Below are 22791 nucleotides of genomic sequence, written 5' to 3' on the forward strand. Positions count from 1 at the left end.
CCCCCCACCCCCCCAGTGATCGGCACAGTTCCCAGTGCTGGCTGCGGTGTCCACATACGTGGGATAGTCCACGAAACCCTCCCCTGCCACGGTGGAGAGATGTTCAGGAGGTAGACTCTCGATTGTCCTATGTGAAGGGGGGTGTGGGGCATAAAGGTAGAGCTGAGGTGGTGGTTGGATTTATAAGGACATAGAACGGTACAGCACAATACAGGCCCTTCGGCCCACAATGTTGTGCCGACCTTTAAACCTCGCCTAAGACTATCTAACCCCTTCCTCCCACATATCCCTCTATTTTAAATTCCTCCATGTGCCTATCTAGTAATCTCTTGAATTTGACCAATGTACCTGCCTCCACCACCACCCCAGGCAGCGCATTCCACGCCCCAACCACTGTCTGGGTAAAAAAACCTCCCTCTGATATCTCCCTTGAACTTCCCACCCATTACTTTAAAGCCATGCCCTCTTGTATTGAGCATTGATGCCCTGGAAAAGAGGCGCTGGCTGTCCACTCTATCTATTCCCCTTATTATAAGGACAAAATTACCCGGCCCAGGAGGGCTGGAAGAGGAGTGAGCAAAGCTTTGGGACTTGGGCGGAGGAAGAGAGAATGTGACCTGAGTTCGGGGGTGAAGCCTTTGGCGCTGGCGGATTAGGGCACCGAGGAGCTGGGCAGGACCCCGGTGGTGTTCCTTGGCCCAGGGGTGCCACTGCTGGTGAGGGAGGGCACGATGACGAAGATGAAGATGCCGGAGAAGACCAGGGCGATGGTGAGCAGCACGACACAGACGATGGCCACGTAGTAACACCAGCTGGTGCGGAAGGGCATCCCGTGGCTGGAGGCTCTGCCCCGGAGCATGGGCTGACCCACGTCCAGGCTCATGCTGATGCTGTTGATGGGCTTGAGGAAGGAGCCGGGCTCGGGCCCCTTGGTGTAGAGTTTGCCCTTGTCCCGGCTGAACCGTATGGAGGGGACGGTCTGCATGCTGGAGGGCAGGCGGGACAGGACGTCCTGGTTGTTGTCGAGAGCCGGCAGCCCCTTGCCCGAGGGCAGCGGGGTGGGCTGGCGGCAGAAGGGGCAGGCGACAGAGCTGCTGTTCTCTGACGACACGTTGATCCGGGCCAGGCACTCCAGGCAGAAGGTGTGGCCACAGGCCAGCAGCTTGGGCAGCTTGAAGACGTTGTCGAAGGGAGAGAAGCAGATGGCGCACTCCAGGTCAGCGGGTCCCGAGGCCGAGGTGGAGGGGGCGGTGAGGCTGGGCCCGTCGGATGCGGCTGGGGGGCCTGCGGGGAGGACCGGAGAAACGAGGAGCCTTTAGCAACCTGGAGAGGCCGTTCCCGCACCTCCCCCCACTTCACCTCCCCCCCCCCCCAACCCATTCCGCGCACAGTCCTGTCGACTTCCTGAGTTTCCTCAGGATTAGGGGCGTGAGGAGGCCTCTCGGCCCCTCAAGCCCGTCCTGCCGTTCAGTACGGGGGTTCTGCCCTGGGGCCTCGTCTCTTTCTCTGCCAGTCCCCAACCTCCATCTATCTCCTCTTCCTCACTCTGACAGCAGATGTACTGTTGAACGGATCCCGAGTGGTTGTGTCGCGGTCTGGGACAGCAGTTCGAATGCGCAGGAACGCAAGGAGCTGCAGAGAGTTGCAGACTCAGCCCAGTACATCGCGGGCACATCCCTCCCCACCATCGGTGGTATCTACAGGAGGCGCTGCCTCAAGGAGGCAACATCTGTCATCAACAGATCCCCATGATCCGGGCCACACCATCTTCTCGCAGCTCCCATCGGGCAGGAGGTACAGGAGTCTGAAGTCCCACACCACCAGGTTCAGGAACAGTGACTTCCCTTCAGCTATTCAGTTCTTGAACCGACCGGTACAACCCTGATCACTACCTCAGTACAGCAACACTGGGACCATCCTGATCACTTTGCACTACAAAGGACTTCACCTTATTTGTTCAAATTGTGTTCTTTCTTCTAAAGATCATGCATAATTGATGTTCTTTTCTTGTAAATGTTGCTTGTGCCTGTGATGCTGCTGTGAGCAAGTTTTTCATTGCACCTGTGCACACATGGACTTGTGCAGATGACAATAAACTCGACTTTGACTTTTAAAAAACCCCCAGTGATCCAGGCTCCACAACCCTCTGGGGTGGGAAATCCAGAGGTTCACCACCCTCTGCTAGGAGAAGTTCCCACGCAAGAGACACGAGAGACGCAGACGCTGCAATCTGGAGCAACACACGATCTGCTGGAGGAACTCAGTGGACTGAAAGGCATCGGTGTGGGGTGGCGGGGGAGGATAGTCGACGTTTCAGACAATCCTGATGCAGGGTCTTGACCCTCCCACAGATGCTGCTCGACCTGCCGAGTTGCTCCAGCAGACTGTTTGTTGCGTGAAGTTCCTACCTACATCAGTTTTAAATGGCCGCCCCCTAATCTTGTAACCGCACTTCTCACTTGTGGAATCATCTTCAGATCTACCCCATCATGCCCCCTCAGGATAAGTTATATTACAATAAGATCGCCCCTCTTTCTCCTGGACTCCAAAGGACACAGAGGAGACACAGGAGACTGCAGATGCTGGAATCTGGAGCAACACACAAAATACTGGAGGAACTTAACAGGTCAGGCAGCATCTATGGAGGGAAATGGACAGTTGATTTTTCAGGTGGAGAACCTTTTCATCTCACAGTCCAGATGAAGGGTCTTGACCTGAAGCATCCACTGTCCATTTCCCTCCATGGATGCTGCCTGAGTTCCTCCAGAATTTTGTGTGCTGCTCCAAAGAACGCAGATATTTAACAAAATCACATCACTCTCCTCAGTGGGTCTCAAACCCACCTTCCCACCCGATCCCCACTGGACATAGTAACCAAGGTCTTTCCCAGTGTGGCCTTGCATATACTTGAGACTAAATATCCACAATCCTCGGGGGCAGGGGATTGCAATGATCACAACCCAATCACCAGTCAAACCAGGGGATCAACCCCGGATCAATGAAGAGTGCAGTATCAGCAGTGAGGAATCTACCCGGTGAGGCAACAAGACAGGAATACTCGCACACTAATCAGCATAAACAGCACGCAATAGGCAGAGCTTCACACCTTGGTCCTAAACGCCAGCCCCCGGTGCTTAACTCTCCAGTCTAATGAAACAGTTTCTCAGTCATATCAAACCCTTTGTTATGTTTCAGTTGAGTTGATGGGAATGCGGGGAGAATAAAATGGGATTCATGTAGGATTGGTGTAAATGGGCGTCTGATGGTTATACAGCAGGGAAACAGGCCCTTCGGACCAACTCGTCCATGCTGACCAAGATGCAATCTGAGCTGGTTCCCATTAGCCTGCATTTTTACACCTTTCCTATGCCTGGTACCTGTCCAAATGTCTTCTGAATGTTGCAATTGTAGCTGCCACTCGTTCCACACACCCACCACCCTCTGGGTGAAAAACTTGCCCCTCAGGTCCCCTTTAAATCTTTCCCCTCTCGCCTTAAACCTGTGCCGTCTAGTTTTAGACTCCCCGACCCTGGGAAAAAGACGGTGATCACCCACCTTATCGATGCCCCTCATGATTTTACAAATCTCTATAAGGTCCCCCTCAGCCTCCTACACTCCAGCAACAATAGTCCCAGCCAATGCAGTCCCTCCTTCTCACCCAGTCCTGGCAACATCCTCGTGAATCTTCTCTGTGATCTCTCTAACTTTCTGACGGCTCTGAGGCTGAGCAGTGGAAGTCTAACGGCAGATTTTACAAGGAGTGCAGGATCAGAGAAACTTAAGAATACCAGATATCAGGCCAAGGTAATTAGGCTGTTAAAATATCTCTGCAGCTTTGTAGAGTTTACAAGTAAAAGTGCATAAATAAGCAAGTTTGGTCAAACCCAGTTAGATCTCCAACTGGTGAATTGTTCCGAGACCTGGGCACCGCCCTTTAAAACTTCCACATCTTGGAGGATTTAGGATTTAGGATTTACTGGTGTAAACTGGGGGCACAGATGTAAGGCATCGGATTCAATGAGTCAGCAAGGCCAGCTGGTGAGGGAGTGAGTTTGCTTAGCACTCCCAGCTCTGCTTGGCTTGTTGTTACTCGGGGCAGTTGGGGGGGGCGGCTGTTGATGGGGAGAGAAGCCACAGTAACCGGCAAATCCATCCTGACAGTCTCCCAAATGCTCGTTTGCATGAACAGTGTCCATAACCCAGGTTTTTCAGTGTTTATTCAATGAGGAGAGTCATTTTACGTAGTAAAGGCATAACCTGGAATGCACGGATCGAAAGGGCGTTGGAAGGAGCTTCAGTCGCACCTTTTAAGAGCAATCGGACAAATACTTTGTGGAAAGGCGATTTAAGTGGAGAGCTCTGTTAGAGCTAGCATGGTGGGCTGATCACCTTCTACTCCATAGAGTAGTTTCCTTTGTGCCAAGGTAGCTGCTGAATGTTATGAAGCAACAAGGAAGACACTCATCTTAAAAAAAGAAGTTTTAAATGAGCCTTTTGTTTTGCAATGTCTGTCGATCCTCTCATCATGGAAATTCTAGCGCTCGGATGAGTTGCCCTGACCTGGGACTTTCTGAGCAGCTTCCGATTGTGCAAAGGAGCAGAATGGTTGGAACTTAACAGTCAACCACACATTGTTGGGCTCAGCAAGGAAGTTAGGAGTCGACCGAGCAGCTTCAGTGCTGGAGAGGAGGTGGGTGGATTCCAAGGATGTTTTCAGGCTCCTAGACCGAACGTTGAATTCTCTAACTTTAAATGACATGCTCTTTTTTTCCTGCCTATATTTTTTTCTATATATTTCTTTATATTTTTATTTTTTATATTTCCTTTTTTTTATAAATTTATAAAATATACTTTTATTACAATTTTATTTAATTTATATAAAATTATAAAATAGGTTTATAAAATATACATTTTTTATATACCTGCTGTCCTATTATCTTTTCCTCTCTGTGTAGTCAGGCCTACTGGGCATGTCCCCGTATGCCAGAGCCACATCAGCCACAAATTACACAACCATCAGACCTCATCGCACATACCTTCAGTCTGTCAGAAAAATTCCCTTGGCTTCACCACACATTTCACTGCTACCCAGACTAACATCTCTCTCTTTCTCAGTGCTGGTGAAATGTCCCTCACCTGAGACACTGTTACCCTTTCTACAGATGCTGCCTCATTGCTGACTTTCTTCATTATTTCCCACTTCCCATTTTGTTTTCCTATGACCTTTGGTATTGGTGTTAGTTTATTATTGTCACTTGTACCGAGGTACAGTGAAAAACTTGTCTTACAAACCGATCTTACAGGTCAATTCATTACACAGTGCAGTTACATTGAGTTAGTACAGAGTGCATTGATGTAGTACAGGTAAAAACGATAACAGTGAAGAGTAAAGTGTCACAGCTACAGAGAAAGTGCAGTGTAATAAGGTGCAAGGTAACAACAAGGTAGATCGTGAGGTGATGAGGTCATAGGTCATAGTCCATCTCATTGTATAAGGGAACGGTTCAATAGTCTTATCACAGTGGGGTAGAAGCTGTCCTTAAGTCTGGTGGTACGTGCCCTCAGGATCCTGTATCTTCTACCCAATGGAAGAGGAGAGAAGAGAGAGTGTCCTGGGTGGGTGGGGTCTTTGATTATGCTGGCTGCTTCACCAAGGCAGCGAGAGGTAAAGACAGAGTCCAAGGAGGGGAGACTGGTGTCCGTAATGCACTGGGCTGTGTCCACAACTCTCTGCAGTTTCTTGCAGTCCTGGGCAGAGCAGTTGCCGTCCCAAGCCGTGATATATCCTGATAGGATGCTTTCTATGGTGCATCGGTAAAAGTTGGTGAGAGTTGGTGAGAGTCAAAGGGCTACACAAACCACCAGCTTTCTGCCACTATTTCATCTTGTTCTGGTTTGGTCTGTTTGCTACATTCACCCTCTCTTGTGTCCCTCAAGATTAGTATAAGATTGTGAGGGGCATAGACAGGGTGAACGCACTCAGTCTTTTTCCCAGGGAAAGGGAATCAAAAACTAGAGGGCACAGGTTTACGGTGAGAGGGGAGAGATTTAAAAGGGACCCGAGGGGCAACTTCTTCACACAGAGGGTGGTGCGTACATGGAACGAGCTGCCAGAGGAAGTGGTTGAGGCGGGTACATTAACATTTAAAAGACCCTTGGACAGGTACATGGGTAGGAATGTTTTAGAGGGATCTGGGCCAAACGCGGGCAAATGGGACAAGCTTAGGTGTGGGTACCTTGGTCGGCATTGACGAGTTGCGCCGAAGGGCCTGTTTCCATGTTATACAACTCTGCACTGAATTCAGTATTACATCTTGACCGCTCCCATTCACACCACTTACATTGCTACCTTCCCAATTCTGAGGAGGGGTCTTCCACCAGAAACGATGACGCTTGTTTCCCTTCCCACAGATGTGCCCCGACCTGCTGAGTATCCCCAGCACTTTCTGTTTTTATTTTAGATTTCCAGCAGCTGCACTTTTATTGATTTCACTGCATTTCTACATAACTCCATATCAACAAATGTGGGTAGGACTGTTCTCTCTTTTATCGGGTCACTTAAATGTATGATGAATATCTGAATCTCCAAGGCAAACCCTTGCAGAACTCTAATAGTCATGTTGAGTCTGCCTTCCTCATCCTGACTCATCCTGCCGCTCTCCAAACTTCCTGGTCTGGCCAATAATTTACATTCTAGTGGTTAACAGTCTCTTCTAAGGGAGCATTGTCAAAGCCTCCGGAAACCCACATTAGTAAGATCTGTAGAGATCCCCAGTCTATAATAACCTCTGATCTTTCCCCCTTAGTCATAGTCAGAGAGATACAGCAGGGAAACAGGCCCTTCAGCTCACTGAGTCCGTCCTGACCATCAGCCACTCATTTATTCTAATCCTACATTAATCCCATTTTTTAGTCTCCCTGCATTCTCATCAACTCCACCTCTTCCCCCCCTCCCACCCCCCCCACCAGATTCGACCACCCTCCCACGCACTAGGGGCAATTTACAGTGGCCTATTAACCTACCGACCCGCACGACTTTGGGATGCGGGAGGAAACCGGAGCACCCAGGGGGGAAGCCCACGGGGTCGGAGGGACGTGAAAACTCCACACACACACAGACAGCACCTGAGGCTGGGATCGAACCCGGGTCTCCGGCGCCGCAGGGCTGTGGCTCTATCCGTTGCGCCACTGTGCCGCCTTTGTGGTAATGTACCCAGCCTGTACTTGAAACATCTCCCCTCTGGAGGTCACCTTCTGTTCTGTGACAGTTTTGTCCACCGATCTTTACCCTGGACTCCGACAACACCTCCCAATCTCACGAATTCGGCCTTTCTCCAGTTAAGAAGTTCTATTGCTCCTTAGCCCATCTCCGAGGCCAATCCAAACTTTGTGCCTCAGTGATCACTGTTCCCGCATTACCCTCACAAAACCAGGCCCAGTAATGCCTCCTTCCTTGGAGGTCTAGTAGCATATCAACAGAAAGCTCTCACCAGAACAGTTCAGAAAGATCCCCCCTCCCCGTCACCCTTTCTTTGCCCTTTCGTTGACTTGTTCTGACTACTGCTGGGGAAATGGAAGCTACACCACGTCGGCAGAAAACAAGTTGTTGGAGGTTTCCCTTCAGGTTTGATTCTGTCTGATCTCCTCCTCATTGTGTGACAGCCTGTAGTATGCTGCCAGCAGCATGGCAGCTCCTTGCTTCTCCGGACCTATAACTACTCTCCTTGACTCCTCAAGGACATCACGTCTCTCTCTCTCTCTCCCCCCCTCCACCACCTTTATCAGAAAGGCTTGGATTTCAATGTTTTCCTGGCTCTCCACCAAAAAAGTTACAGATACTTCTGTCATGTACAACAATTAAAATTTGATTGATCTCATGATAAGTTTGTTTACTGCAACTGCATTCAAGGACCTTAAAGAAATAGGCCTGTTAAAAATACCTCAGCAGGTACAATGTGTGTTGAAACTCTGCACCAGCCTGTAAGGGTAGAGATCCAGCCAAATTTGCAAAGCTGAATTTAAGCCAAAGCAAATCAGATTTCCATCTAGTACTCTAAGCGTTCCCTCCCATCACCGGTACACTGTAGCTGCAGTGTGCACCATCAAAGTACACTGCAGTTACTTGCCCAGGCTACTCTGACAGCAACTCCCAAGACCGTGGTCCCAACCTAAATGGAGCAGCGACATGTGGAAATACATATCTGCTCCTTCACGGTTGCTGTTCTAAGTCCTGGAATCCTGGCTAATAGCACTGTGGGAGCGTCTTCAACATAGAGACTGCAGCAAGTCAAGAAGGCAGCTCATCGCCATTTCCGAGGTCCAAGCCGTCCCCGGATTACATCTGCCCGAATTACGGGCACCCGTACGTGGAAACGAGCTCCCATAATATGACCTAAGTTCAAAAGTCTGGCGTGCGTATTGTTGGATTCGACTGTTTTAAGCAGTTTTTTAACATGTATAGTGTTTAATACGCCTCAAGTGGCTGCACGAGGAATGGCCACTTCCTAGTTTATTGGTTCATCCATCAGGTGATTACGTGTTTTCTCATCGGTTGGTTTTGCCGCAGGGATCTAATAGGTTTTCTGATTGGACTATTGTTAGCCAAGGAGGGCCTCTTATCTCAGGTATAAAAGGTGTTGTTTTTTGTTAATCTCTCTCTTGCTCTCTTCCCCACCGGCCCCAGCTCATCTTTAGTTCCTTTTGTCTCGGCTCATCTCCCAGTAGTAAAGCTAGTGCCGTGTGCTCTGTGACTGTTTCTTTGTTTTAAACTTTTCCAATAAAACTTTGTGAAGCACCAAGTTGTTTTCAACTCATTCTTCTCCCTGAAAGAACCTGCGGATTCGAAAATAACCGGATCCGACAGTGCATACATTTGTTCCTACAAACAGCAGAACTAGTTTCCCCTCTCTCCCCACTTTTAGTAACCATTCTGTCTTGTCAGCCTTATGTGCTTTTGATGCCATTCATTACAATACTGTGGAGGTATGGTTACTGTATCAAGGGATTTTTGTGTATTTTCTGACTTATGGACAAAATCAACTTGAGGACTTCTGTAAGAACCGAACCCGTCCATTACCCAGTGACAGCCTACAGTCGGGCAAAGTTAATAAATTCTACCAGCACCCACAACTCCTAAGTGAATGGGAAAATCCTTGTGTTTCATCTTGATCCAGATTTATACTGTTCAAAAGGCATTTAGAACAGGCATCCGGAAAGGCAAGGTATAGATGGATACAGACCTAACGCCAGCAAATGGGATTAGAGTGGATGGGCAAAATGGTCGGCACGGATGAGGTGGGACAGAGGGCCTGTTTCTGAGCTGTTCGACTCCATGTCATCCAACCAGGGTTGACAACATTGAGTGTCAAGGTGATCCATTCCCCAGATGGGCCACTAGGAACAACCCCTCACAGCAAAAAGGTATCCATTTGCAGGGATGGCCCAGTGGCGCAGAGGTAGAGCCACTGCCTCAGAGATCCAGCGACCCAGGTTCGATCCCGTCCTCTGGTGCTAGTCGTATGGAGTTTGCACGTTCCCCCTTGTGACTGCATGGGTTTCTCCCGGCACTGCCCTGTTTCCTTCCACGTCCTGAAGACGTGCGGATTGGAAGGTTAATTGGCTGCTGTGAATTGTCCCTGGTGTGCAGGTGATTGGCGGAGTCTGGGGGGAGTTGGTGGGAATGTGGGGAGAATTGATTACGGGGAAACGTAGTGGGGAAATGGGAGTGAGCTGGCCCAGAATAGATGGGCTGAATGGCATTCTACATTGTGAGGAAATACCGAGTAGGACAGACGAGGTGGAAGAGATTGGGGGAAGGGCTGGAGAGAGTCTGTCATGATGATAGGTTATAGAGGGATGGAGTGGGAACAAGAAGGAGGAGGTAAGGTGTTTTCTGATCTGAAGGCGTTGCTCTGCGTGGACAGAGTGAGTGAGGGACATTCTCCTCTACTCACTGGAGCCTTGTAGATGAGACATAGAAGGTTCTGAGAGGGATGGACAAGGTAAGTGTGGGGAGACTGTTTCCTCAGGCCGGAGAATGTAGAACCAAGGGCGACCATCTCCAAACGGTGGTTCGTCCATTTAGAACTGAGTTGAGAATACATTTCTTTGCAGTTTTGTAAAACATTGGATTTCTTTACCTCAGGGGGCTGCGAATTAGAGTCTTTGTCATCCAGCACAGAAACAGGCCCTTCAGCCCAACTGGTCCATGCTGACCAAGATCCCCATCTAAGGTAGTCCCGTTTGCCTGCATCTGGCCCGTATCCCTCCAAACCTTTCCCGTCCATGTACCTGCCCAAGTGTCTTTTAAATATTGTTAATATACCTGCCTCAACCATTCTCGAGTAAATTTGAGGCTGAGATCAATAGATTTTTGAATACAAGAAGAGTGAAAGGATACGAGGTCTGGGAGGGAAACTGGACGGGATAAAGGGTCAGACTTGTCCTTGTTAAATGGTGGAGGAAGCAGGCAGGTATTATTTTAATGGTGTTGGTGAGGCCACACCTGGAGTAATGTACCCAGATTTGGTCCCCTTACCTTAGAAAGGATCTGGTAGCATTGGGAGACAGTCCAAACGAGATTCACCAGGCTAATTCCTGGGATGAGAGGGTTGTCCTGTCAAGAGAGGCTGGACAGCTTAGACCTATGTTCCTTCGAATTTAGAAGGATGAGGAGTGACCTTATTGAAACATAAGATCCTGAGGGATATGACAGGGTAGGTAGTGAGATGTTTGCACTAGTGGGAGAGTCTTGAATGAGGTGACATAGTTACAAAATAAGGGCTGGTCACATATAATGGAGGCACGTCAACATTTCTTCTCTCAGTGTGGTGAATCTCTGGAATTCTCTGCCCCAGAGGGTGGATAATTTAAGGTGGATAATTTTAAAGGACAGGGACTGAGAACTGTGGGGATCTGGCACAGAAGAGGAGATGAGGCCTGGGGCAGGACAGCCATGATCATGTTTTGAATGGTGGGGCAGGTTTGAGGGTCTACTGCTTCTCCTTTTTATCTTGTGGTCTTGCGTGCTCTCAAGTGCAAGAGGGAGGCAAAGCGGTTCTGTATGTGGCGGAGGCAAGATATGAAAGGGGGACCTTACAGCACAGAAAGAGGCCATTTGGCCCCTTGTGCTAGGGCCGGCTCTTTGAAAGAACTATCCAATCAGCCGAGGGGGTCCGTGGTTTCTAAATTGTATCCTGCAGACACACAACTTTGAAGCACGGCAACGTCGCCAGTGTGGGAAGATCGACGAAGATGTTCGTCAGCCTGCAACAGACATGGATGCGACTGGTGCAGGCTGGCATCGCGGAGATGGATTTTGTTTGGACCCCATTTATAAATAAAGCACTATCGGTGCTTCGTGCAGCACCACCTCATGCCCTGCGTCCTGAGCTGTCGGCTCAGCTTTGCTCTCCCTTACTCTGCTGACCTCTGATTCCCTCTTCTTTAAAGGCAAACTGATACCCTTCTTCTCAACTCACTCCTTTTGAGTCATAGCGTCACGTAGCCCAGAGGGAGGCCCTTCAGCCCATCGGGTTCAGCCCTTTCTGCTCCCCAGCTTTCCTTCCTCTTCTATTTCTCGGACTATTTGAACCCACTGACCTGTCATTTTGGGAAGTCTGATTTCTCCTCTCCTCCCCACCCTCCTCAACCCCATCCACTGACCTCATCCTCTCTCTCCGTCAGGACTCCAGTTCCCCATCCAACCCCTTGATCATTCTAGTTCCTCCCTTCCCCTCTTCCATCCCACTGACTGACCCACCTCCTCCGATCTCCTCACTCTGTATCCTCCCCCCACTCTTACACAGAGAGATACAAGGTGGAAACAGGCCCTTCAGCCCACTGAGTCCCTGCCGACCATCAACCACCCATTTACACCCATCTCATTTTATTCTCCCCAACTCCCACACCCCCCCCCCCCAGACTCTACCCCTCATCCACACACCAGGGGCAATTTGCACTGGCTAATTAACCTGTTGACCCACACGTCATAGGGATGTGGGAGGAAACTCGAGCACCCGGGGTGGGGGGGGTGGGAGGTGAAACCCACGCGGTCACAGGGAAAAGGTACAAACTCCACACACAGACAGCGTTGGAGGTCGGAATCGAACCCGTGTCTCTGGAGCTGTGGGGCAGTGCTCTCTTCCTTTCCTATTCCCCACTTGTGGTCTCCAACTTTGTTCCTCTCACCTCCTCTCTCTCTCTCCCTGCTTTTCAATCTTTCCTTTCTCCAGCTTCTACCTAAGGTCACCTCACACTGTCTCCTCATCCCTCCCTCCTTACCTCCCCCTTCCAGTCTCTCCCTCCTCTCTACCCTCGATCAACTCCTCCACCCCTCCAATCAGCCCTCCCATTTCTCTCTTTGAGCCCCCTCTGTGTCCCTTGAGATCCCAGTCATCACCACACCCAGAACCCTCACTAATCCCCAGCCCCTATCACAGCGCAGAGTCACAGAGTCACACCGCACAGATACAGGCCCTTCGGCCCAACCTGTCCATGCTGAGCAAGGTGTCAATCCGAACTAATTCCCATTTGCCTGCGTTTGGTGGAGGCTGATATGATAGGGTCTATCAAGAGGCTGTTAGATAGGTATATGGAGCTGAGTAAAATAGAGGGCTATGGGTAAGCCTAGTAATTTCTAGGGTCGGGACATGTTCGGCACAGCTTTGTGGGCCAAAAGGCCTGAATTGTGCTGTAATTGTTCTGTGTTCTATCCCTCTCAACCCTTCCTATCCATGTACCTGTCCAATTGTCTTTTAAAAATCATAATTGTATCTGCCTCTACAGCTTCCTCTGGCAGCTCGTTCCATATCTCCTTTTCTCTTTGGAGAGGAGGAGGATGAGATGTGACTTGATAGAGGTGCACAAGATGATAAGAGGCATAGATCGAGTGGACAGTCAGAGACTTTTTCCCAGGGCGACAATGGCTAACATGAGGGGGCATAATTTTAAGGTGATTGGAGGAAGGTCAGGGGTAAGTTTTTTACACAGAGAGTGGTGGGTGTGCGGAACACACTGCCAGCTGAGGTTGAGGGGGCAGATACATTAGGGACATTTAAAAGACTTTTTTAGACACAGGAATGATAGAACAATAGGGGGCTATGTGGGAGGGAAGGGTTAGATAGATCTTAGAGCAGGATAAAACGCCAGCACAACATTGTGGGCCGAAGGGCCTGTACTGTGCTGTAGTGTTCTATGTTCCATATACTCACCACCCTCTGTGCGAAAACGTTGCCCCTCAGTTCCCTTTTAAATCTTTCCCCTCTCACCATAAAACCTATTCCCCCGAGCATTAGACTCCCCTACCCTGTGACCACCTCATCTATCCTCCTCATGATTTTATAAACCTGTATAAGGTCACCCCTCAGCCTCCTACCCTCCAGGGAAAAATGTCCCAGTCTATCCAGTCTCTCTTTATAACTCAAGCCCGTCCAGACCAGGCAAAATCCTGGTGAATCTTTTCTGCACCCTTTTCAGCTTAACGACATCCTTCCTATAGCTGGGCGACCAGAACTGCGCACAATACTCCAAGTGCGGTCTCACCAACGACTGTTGCAAGGTGACGTCCCAACTCCTGTACTCAGTGCCCCTACCTATAAAGGCAAGCGTCCCAAACGTCTTCTTCACATCCCTGTCTAATGTGTCGCCACTTCCAGGGAACGACCTACCTGTACCCCGAGGCCTCTCTGTTCTGCAGCACTCTCCGGGGGCCCTGCCACTTACCGTGTAGTACTCTCCAAAATTAACTCTCCAAAGATGCAAGCGCTCCTGATCTCCAGGATGGAGGCTGGAGTTGGTGTTGGGAATTGAGGGAGATTGCGGGGGTTGGGGGTGGCGGGACACATGCAGTGTCCCTGACCCGGGCGCCGATGGGCACTCTCCGTCCCTTGCCCCCGGTCACTCTACACGCCCCCAACCCCCTCCGCCGCTTCCTCTGCGGGATATTCCCCATCACCGCTCGCTCTGCCCTTCTTCCTCGTCACCTCCAATAACTTTTAAATTATACCCCTGAGAGGTGGGATCTGGGGGGGGGGGGAGTGGGGGTGGGGGCAACCGATGGGATTGTGGGGAGGTAGGATTAATGCAGTCCCCACCCGAAACGTCGACTGACCATTTCCCCCCACAGATGCTGCCCGACCCGCTGAGTTTGTGTGTTGCTCCAGGTTTCGAGCATCCGCGACCTCTCTCGTGTCTCCACTGGGGTCGATGGTTGACGGTCGGTACGCACTCGGTGGGCCGAAGGGCGGTCTGACTCTCTAATTTCCCGTCCCGTCAGGTTTACCACACGCACTGAGGGAATTTCTGGGACTCGATCTCCCAGGTATTGCGTTCCAAACTGCGTGGAAGGCCAAGCACTAGGTCACCCCCCTGAGTTACTGGACGCAGATCCAGCGGTTGCGGCGGGGAGGGTGAGGAATTCGCCCACACACCTCTCACCCACCGGCACCCCCCACCCCCTCCCGGACTCAGACCGGGGCAGCCAGGACGCTTGTGGGACGTGTATCCTGGATTCCGCATCGATTCCTCGCTTCCTGGATCCGTTCCCAACCTATTGCCTTTGTCCCGCAGCCGCCAGTAACTTTGGGAGAACTCGCTGACATTTTAACGTTATCGGGAGACCGTCCTTCACAAGGTAGCTGTTAACCCTTTAAGAGCACAAGATCAACAAGACAGAAGCAGGACATTCGGCCGACCGAGTCTGCTCCATTTGCAAAGCTAAACTATTCTCCCATTTAGCCCCAATTCCCGGCTTTTCTCCCCATATCCCTTGATACCTTGACTAATTAGATACCTATCCTCCTTAAACGCCCCCAATGATGGGGCCTCCACAGCTGTACGTGGCAAGGAATTCCATAAATTCACTACCCTCTGGCTAAAGAAATTTCTCCTCATTTCTGTTCTAAACGGGTACCCCCTAATTCTAAGACTGTGCCCTCTAGTCCTGAACTCGCCCACCAAGGGAAACTGCTCAGCCACATCTGCCCTGTCCAGTCCTTTCAATATTCGCAATGTTTCTATGAGAGTTTCTATTAAGGACCGGCTCTGCCCTTCCTTCTGCCCGCCTCTGGGTCTCAACCAAATCCAATTGCCTCAAATGGAGGTATTTCCCCCTTTCTCCCTACTGGCAGAGAAGAAGGCCAGTCGGCCCATCGAGTCTGTGTTGGATCTCAGACTTATCCCACTGTAACCCCCTTCTCTCTCGCACGCCCGTTAACCCCCTCGTCCCCCCGCTTGCCCCACCAGCCCCCTACACCGGGGGTAAGTTGCAGCCGCCGATTGACCCCTGACGCCCCTCTCACCTGAACAGTCCGCTGTGCAACTTTCCATCGTACCAGCCGTTGTCTCCGCCGGCGTTGTTTCTGACCGCGGCGTTTCTCAGTAACAGGCGTCGGACCACCTGTCGGTGACAAGCATTTCCTTCCGTTCTTTCTCCGTCTCCGTCGCTCAAGCAGCCGCTACCCAGACCGCTGCCGCCTTTGGGGTTCCCCGCAGCCTTTTGTAACACCGCTGACTTGAATGCTGCTCTCTGTCCGAGTTTACGGGCTTGGGTTCATTACGTGCTCCGCTCTGCTCTCGGCCAAGAGCTTGTATCGGCGCTGTCTTTACCCTGCATTCTGCCTTGGCGTGGAGACGTTGAACTTGATCTCTCAGTTGCTTGCCGCCGGCTGCACTGTGAAATCAAAGCCCGGGCAGGCGCTTTTCTTCCTCGTTCCCAGGATGCCCCGTGCTTGCCCGGCCTGTTTTACCTGCTGCGGAGTCCGCACAAGGCGGTGGGCTGGGCAGGTGCCTGGAGAGCTCGCAGGCTTTGTTCAGCCTTAACTGGGCGATGGTCAGATAGCAGAGAGGTAGGAGGCAGGTCCCGGGGATGGGTCCAGTTATAGGGCGTTGTGTAAGGTAGACTTAAGGCTAGGGCTACATGGTACAGAATAGGCTGACGGGGTATAGAATTGGATGAGGGGTTATTTTTGTGGGTGGGTTACGGCCGAGCTGAGGGGTATTACTGGGGGTGAGTATAAAACAAACTGAGGAACGGAGGGGTATTAATGGCTGGATATTTAACAGGCAGGGGTATATTATCGAGGGTCCCTGAAGGGGTATTACTGAGGAATGGGTATAGACGGCAGGGGGTGGGTACAATACAGATGGAGGGGGTATTACTAAAAGATGGGTGTATCAGGGAGACTGTTGTGGGGGGAGGGTGGGTGGGTGTATAACAGGCTGAGATTACCGTTATTGGGGGTGGTTATATAACAGTGAGGGGTATTACAAGGATGGGTACAGTATACAACAGGGGCTGAGGTTGTAATTCTGAGGGAGGGGAGCCTACAGAGGGCTACAAAAAAGATCGTGGGAGCATAATTGAGGGATGCGCATATCGATGCTGAGAAGATATTATACAATCAGGGTAAAAGTGTTAATTTTCTTGGTAAATTGGTTTATTATTGTCACAGGTACCGAGGTACAGTGAACAGCTTAGTTTTGCATATCATCCATACAGATCATTTCATCACATCAGAATGCAGAATATAGTGTTACAGTTACAGAGGAAGTGCAGTGCAGGGAGATAATAAGGTGCAAGGTCATAACGAGGTAGACTGTGAGGTCAAGAGTTCATCTTATCGTACAAGAGGTACGTTCAATAGTCTTATAACAGCGGCATAGAAGCTGTCCTTGAGCTTCCCACCCCGGACATTCCCCCTCCCATCGGACAGAAGACTCAAAAGCCTGAGAACAGGAACCACCAGGCTCAAGAACAGCTTCTATCCTGCTGTTACCAGACTCTTGAACGGATCTGTCATGTGCAAAAGATGAACGTTGATCTCCCAATCTCTCTCGTCGTGGCCCTTGCACTTTATTCGTCTATCTGCACTGCACCCTGTAATTGCAACAGTATATTACGCATTGTTTTTCCTCTTGCTCTCTTACGTATGGAATGATCTGTCTGGATGGCAGGCAAAACGAAAGCTCTTCACTATAACTCGGTACACCTGACAAAAATAAACCAATTCCAATTCCAATACTACTGGAGGGTTTGTGTGTGTGTGTGTGTGTGTGTGTGTGTGTGTGTGTGTGTGTGTGTGTGTGTGTGTGTGTATAAAACAGGCCGAGCGGTGTTACTGAGGAATAGATGTGTCACCGCGACTGAGGCTGTATGACTGAGGGCAAGGGAATATAACAGGGCGCAGAGAGGGCAGAGAGAGGCAGGCATTATCCGGGAGTGGGATGCCGTGGGTGGATACCCTGAGCTAACATCACTCAGCGTTGGTTGAGGCAGTAGAGTGACTCAGACAGGCGGGTACTTCAGTTAATCCTAATGGACTAGAACTGGCATCATTCGACTGTGGATACATGGCGCGTCATAGGGCACAGAAACGGGCAATTCGGCCCATCGCGTCCACGCCGACCGTTTTGCCCATCTACACTTATCCCGCATTTGCCTGCATTAGGGTCATATGCAGAGAGATAGAGCGGGTATACAGGCAACTGTGGTCGGTCACTACCGGAGACCACTTACTTTCCAGGACATTCAAAGATTTAATGTAGGAATGAAAGACAGACGTATGGTTGCATTTTGACCTGCCTATGTTTTTGGTGAATATTAAATATCCGTACTATTCGAACGATACATGATGGATATTCCCTCCATCCACGGGGTTATCTGCTCTCCCGCCTCACCGCGGCTTGTGGAATCTTGCTGTGCCCCACAGCCTCATTTCCCCCGCCCCCGCCCCATTGGTCTCCCTGCCGTCTGGGGCCGCGCCGGTTTGCTCGTAAACTTTGAAAAGTTGTGAAACTGTTTGGGATATCCTGTGAGTGGGTAGAGCCACCACCCCACAAGGCCAGAGACACGGGTTCGATCCCGACCTCGGGTGCTGCCTGTGTGGAGTTTGCACGTTCTCCCCCGGTGGGTTTCCCCTGGGGTGCTCCAAATTTCCCCTTTGGGATGTGGGGAGTTTAATGGGGCCGCTGTAAATCGCCCCTGGTGTGTGGGTGATTGGTGGAACTTTAGGGAGATGGTGGGAATGTGGGGAGAATCGATCACAGGGGAAAATGAGTGGAGAATGGGATTCCGGCATGGGTTCGATGGGCCGAAACGCAGTAAGGAAGCATGGAATAAACACACAGCCAGTATTTCCATTGAACATTTTCCATATTTACAGTCATTACAATCGCACAGTGTAGGGTTGCTCGTATTCGATACTTAAAGGTTTCCCGCTGAAAAGTGCACGTATTCGGATGAGTTTGCAAGGTGTTCACTTGAGGTTTGTCCCGAGAGGGCGGGGGACGGTGGGTGAGGGGTGCCTGGGATCTCTTGTCCTGCACAAGTACTTAATCAAGTACATAATCAAGCTTGATTCTGAACACGGCCGCCTTTGATGTTTCTGACCGATTTAAGGATCGGAAGACAATGAGACAATGGCTCCTGTCTTCCAGCGCAATGTCTTGGACGGTTGAACCGAAGATGGGCGGGGAGACGGTGAACTGGCCAAGTCCGCCTCCTTATCAGAAAGTAAACTACTGGAGGAACCCAGCGGGTCAAGCAGCATCTGTGGAGGGGAATAAAGAATGTGTTGACTCTCCCGGTGGAGATCTTGCATCAGGATTTGGGTTGTCAATTCTGGTTGGACACAGCCGTTGGCTGCCGACCCTCCTGCCTCCAACTGCCTCACACCCCACCTTCACTACCACAGGTCGCCCTAAATACCCACCTCCAGTCCTGATGCAGGGTTTCCACCCGAGACATCACCATTCCTCTCCGTCCCACCCCCCACAGAAGCTGCTGGACCTGCGGAGTTCCTCCAGCAGACCGTTGACCCATTTCCACAGTTCCGCCTTCCAACTGGCAATGGTTCAACAAACAATCTGCTGGAGGAACTCAGCGGGTCGAGCAGCATCTGTGGGAAGGAGAAGGAAATGGGTCCGTGCATTGGTTTACCCGATTGGATGATTCCCAATCGTCAGTCAAGGAACAATCTTTACCGGTACTTTTACAATGAATGAAAGGGTTCAAATAAAAACCACAAAATGCCCCAACAAAGTGTCCCAGACATTCGACTTTCAACGCCATTGACTCCAACACAGTTCTGGAGGGCTGCCGATGCTTGGCTGGGATAATGGCTGGTTTGTCAGGGATGAGGTGAGTAAAGGCATGCAAGGGAAGGTCTCTCTCCAGGAAGACCGAATCCGCCCTTTAGTCGCTTAGCTGGAGGTTTCCTCAGTAAGTAGTCCCTGGGACTGAGGAAGGCTTGCTTCCATTCCAGTTCTGTGGCGCTCTGATGAGACTAATGTGTTAACTGTAGATTCTTCCACAGGTGGGGGGGGGGGGGGGGGGGCTGGGGGTTGGTGGTTAGGTGGTTGGAGAAGTTGAGTGGTGGTCTGCTCTTCCCACTGATAATCGGGGCTCCTGTCTGCTCCCAGTGCCTGGAACCAAGGTTTTCCATCCCATCACGAATGGTCTTCCTGTGTCTGCGTGGGTTTCCTCCGGGTGCTCTGGTTTCCCCCCACATTCCAAAGATGTACGGGTTAGGAAGTTGTGGGCGTGCTATGTTGGTGCCGGAAGCGTGGCGACACTTGTGGGCTGCCCCCAGAACACTCTACGCAAAGATGCATTTCACTGTGTGTTTCGATGTACATGTGGCTAATAAAGTTATCTTATCTTATCTTCTCCACTTTGAGCGGTCATGGGCCAGAGGTTCCCAAGAGTCAGGTTCCTGGGGATACTGCATGTCTTCGAGGAAGCTTTAGTCACGTCCTTGAATCATTCTCTCTTGTCCCCTTGGTAAACCTCTGCCTGTGGCTCAGAATAGAATGCCCGTCTCAGGAGTCCAGTGTAAGTGATGTGACCTGCCCAATGGAGCCTTCTGAGTTTGCTGAGGGCCTCAAAAGCTGGGGATGTTAGTCTGCTTATCCTTCCAGTTGGTAGACAGGGTAGGTGTTGGTAGGTTCCCAGTACTTTGAGAAACCTCTGTAAGTGGTCCAGGTCTCAGAAGCCTGAAGGAGGGGAATGATCACTGCTTCTGGGTAGACAATGAGTTTTGTGCCAGTTCAGAGGTCTTGGCTTTCAAATATGCACTTCCTCAATTGACCAATGGCTGTGAGGATAGGCCTTGCACTCCCAACCTCTGCAAGACAAAGGTCCTGTGCCTTCCAGTATGGTGGAGTGGGGGCAGATTGGTCGAGGAAAGATCCTGGATAATGTGGACCTCTTCCCATTTCTCAGGAGCAATCTGTCAGTGAAGATAGGCGTTGGTGATGAAATTCACCATTATCCACCCTGGTCTCTCTCCCTTCTCTCCTCTCCCATCAGACACAAGACACAAAAGCCTGAGAGCACGTACCACCAGACTCAAGGACAGCTTCTATCCCACTGCAATCAGACTCTGGACTGGACCCTTCATACACTGAAAGATAAACTCTTGATCTCCCAATCTACCACATCATGGCCCTTGAATTTTATTTGGCTACCTGCACTGCACCTTCTCTGTAACTGTATCACTATATTCTGCAATCAGTCTTCTTTGTACTACCATGTACTTATGTATGGAATCATCTGTCTGGACGGCACGCAAAACAAAAGCTCTTCACTGTACCTTGGCCCATGTGACAATAATAAACCAATACCAATACCCATGATTGGATGCAGTAGATTGCAGGAGGCTTTTCCCTTTGGAGGAGGAGTCAAGGACGAGAGCTCAGAGGCAGAACATGAAGGGGAAGAGAAGAGAATGTGGTTGGAAAATGGAATGTGCTGCCTGCTGGAAGGTATCAGGCTTGGTTCATTTGGTAATACTCCGTCTCTGAGTGAGGAAATCATAGCATCACAGAGCGGTACAGCAGGAAGAGGCCATTTGACCCATCAGGTCAACACTAGCCCTCTATGAGAGCACTCTCTACTTCCACTAGCCCTTCTTCCGCAACCTTGCAAATATTTCTCTGCTGTTTTTTAATCTAATTCCTTTTTGAAGGCCACATTAGAACCTGTCACATCTGTAGACAGCCTGCACTCAGCCCCTCAATGTCCAGTAGTGGAAGGAGCCTAGACTGTGATCTGTCCCCACCAAGCCCTTGCATTGGCTGCACCACTTGATGTCTGTCTCAGTGTGTGACCCCGGGAACAGAGAGTCCTCTGTCACGCAGCTGCTGGGGATGAACTGGGACACGAACCCTTGCATCCTTCTCCACACCCTCTTAGCAAATCCTTAACAGTCTGCAAAGAGGAGGGTGACCGTTGCTTCCCCACCACAGCTGTCCCGAGGGCAGTGCGCGTTGGGGGTGATATGTCACCCGTACAGGAAGGATCTGACTGTGAGGACCCCTCTCACCACCAGCCAAGCGAGGTCTTGGTGCTTGTTGGTGAGTTCTGGCGATGAGGCATTCTGTCCTATGGTTTGGGCAGTTTGCTCAGGGAACCACCCCACAGTATCCATAGAGTCCCCATCCCACAGTGTCTGCAGGACATTCCGTGCTGACCACTGCCTGATGGACTCATGGTCAAAGTTTTGCCTGGAAGAACTCTTCCACAAAGGACAGGTGTGCGGCAATGTCCAGCTGACTGGGATGTTGTGTGTCAATGGGCCAGACCCATCCTCCACGACACCAGGGACAAATAGAACCTCAGCACCTAGTGACACTTGGTGCCCGTGTGCTTTGGTTCCAAGCACAAGCCTGATGCAGCCACACATGAATGTGGTCATTGGGATGAGGGCGATGTTGGGTCATTTTTGTCCTCGCTGTCCAGGGACTTGTGCATCCTGGCCCACCGGACTTGTTCCATCTTGGATCGCAAGATGAACTGGAAGATGGCCCAGGTGATTTCCAAGGCAGAAAAACAAGAGATGGGCCACACTTGCGCCAAGCACAGCAGTGTGGAGTACTCAAGTGGTCATGCATATGATTGTTGCATGAGGGAACAGATAGACAATTATTTACTGAATGATAGAATGTGCACAAACACAGTAAATAAGATCACACAGTTGAAATGTTGCAATCTTTCCAACGTCAGGCTCTAGATTTGAATTGCAAATGAACATGGCTTGATGTTCAACTGCTATTCACACAAATGTTATATTTTGCTTTTTCTCTTCCTACTTCGTAAACCAAAAGGTGGGAAACCCGAGAACAATGAGAAAGCTTAAGTCAGACCTGGGCTACCGTGGCAGAAAGATCATTCAATATATGCAGGAAATAGGGCTTGATAACAATTAAACAAAAAACAACAGGGTTTGCACTATTATTCTGATAATGTACTCAGCACAGGGGTCACTGCAACCTCAATCAAACATCGCATTCAAATGTGCAGACTCGGAGGCAGAGATCCAAGTCATTGTTTGAAGTGTATGAATGGCCCTCGCAATAAACATCGGTAGGATGTAGGTCCTTCTTCATTGCATGGCATATCACAGGACCGTAGCTAAAAGGGTCCCCAACGAGGTCCTGGAAAACATGGATCACTATTATTTCTTAAAAACGCTCTTTCTTCATTAATTTACTGTATCACAGGAGCTGAAATATTGACGGCAAACCTCACCGCCACCTCCAGCTGAGGAAAATGATATTTGAAAGTTAAGACGACCAGGCAGGATCAGTACTCACTTCACCGTATACTTCAGAGACATGGACTACATTCTGTAGGTAACTCAATGCTCTGGAGGTCTACCAGCAATGTCATCTCTGGAAAATCCTCCAAATCCACTGGCAGGGAAAGGGAACCAACACCAGCTTCCATTCACAGGCTAACATCCCTGGCTTTGAGTTCCATCCAATGGGCAACGGGTTAGCGTTAAGCTGCAG

At 50.3% G+C, this 22791-nt stretch overlaps 1 protein-coding gene across 1 annotated transcript; it reads right to left on the minus strand.

Annotated features, from left to right (window-relative positions):
* LOC127586052 (RING finger protein 225-like) lies at positions 1-15683 on the minus strand. Its single transcript, XM_052043835.1, has 2 exons — positions 15300-15683; positions 1-1284 (listed from the first exon to the last, which is right to left on the minus strand). Exons 1-2 carry the CDS (start codon positions 15325-15327, stop codon positions 653-655), a joined length of 660 nt encoding a protein of 219 aa, XP_051899795.1. The 5' UTR covers positions 15328-15683; the 3' UTR covers positions 1-652.
* Positions 15684-22791: the final 7108 nt, after the last annotated feature.

Source organism: Pristis pectinata, chromosome 34 (genome assembly GCF_009764475.1).
Source record: "Pristis pectinata isolate sPriPec2 chromosome 34, sPriPec2.1.pri, whole genome shotgun sequence".
Taxonomy (NCBI): domain Eukaryota; kingdom Metazoa; phylum Chordata; class Chondrichthyes; order Rhinopristiformes; family Pristidae; genus Pristis; species Pristis pectinata.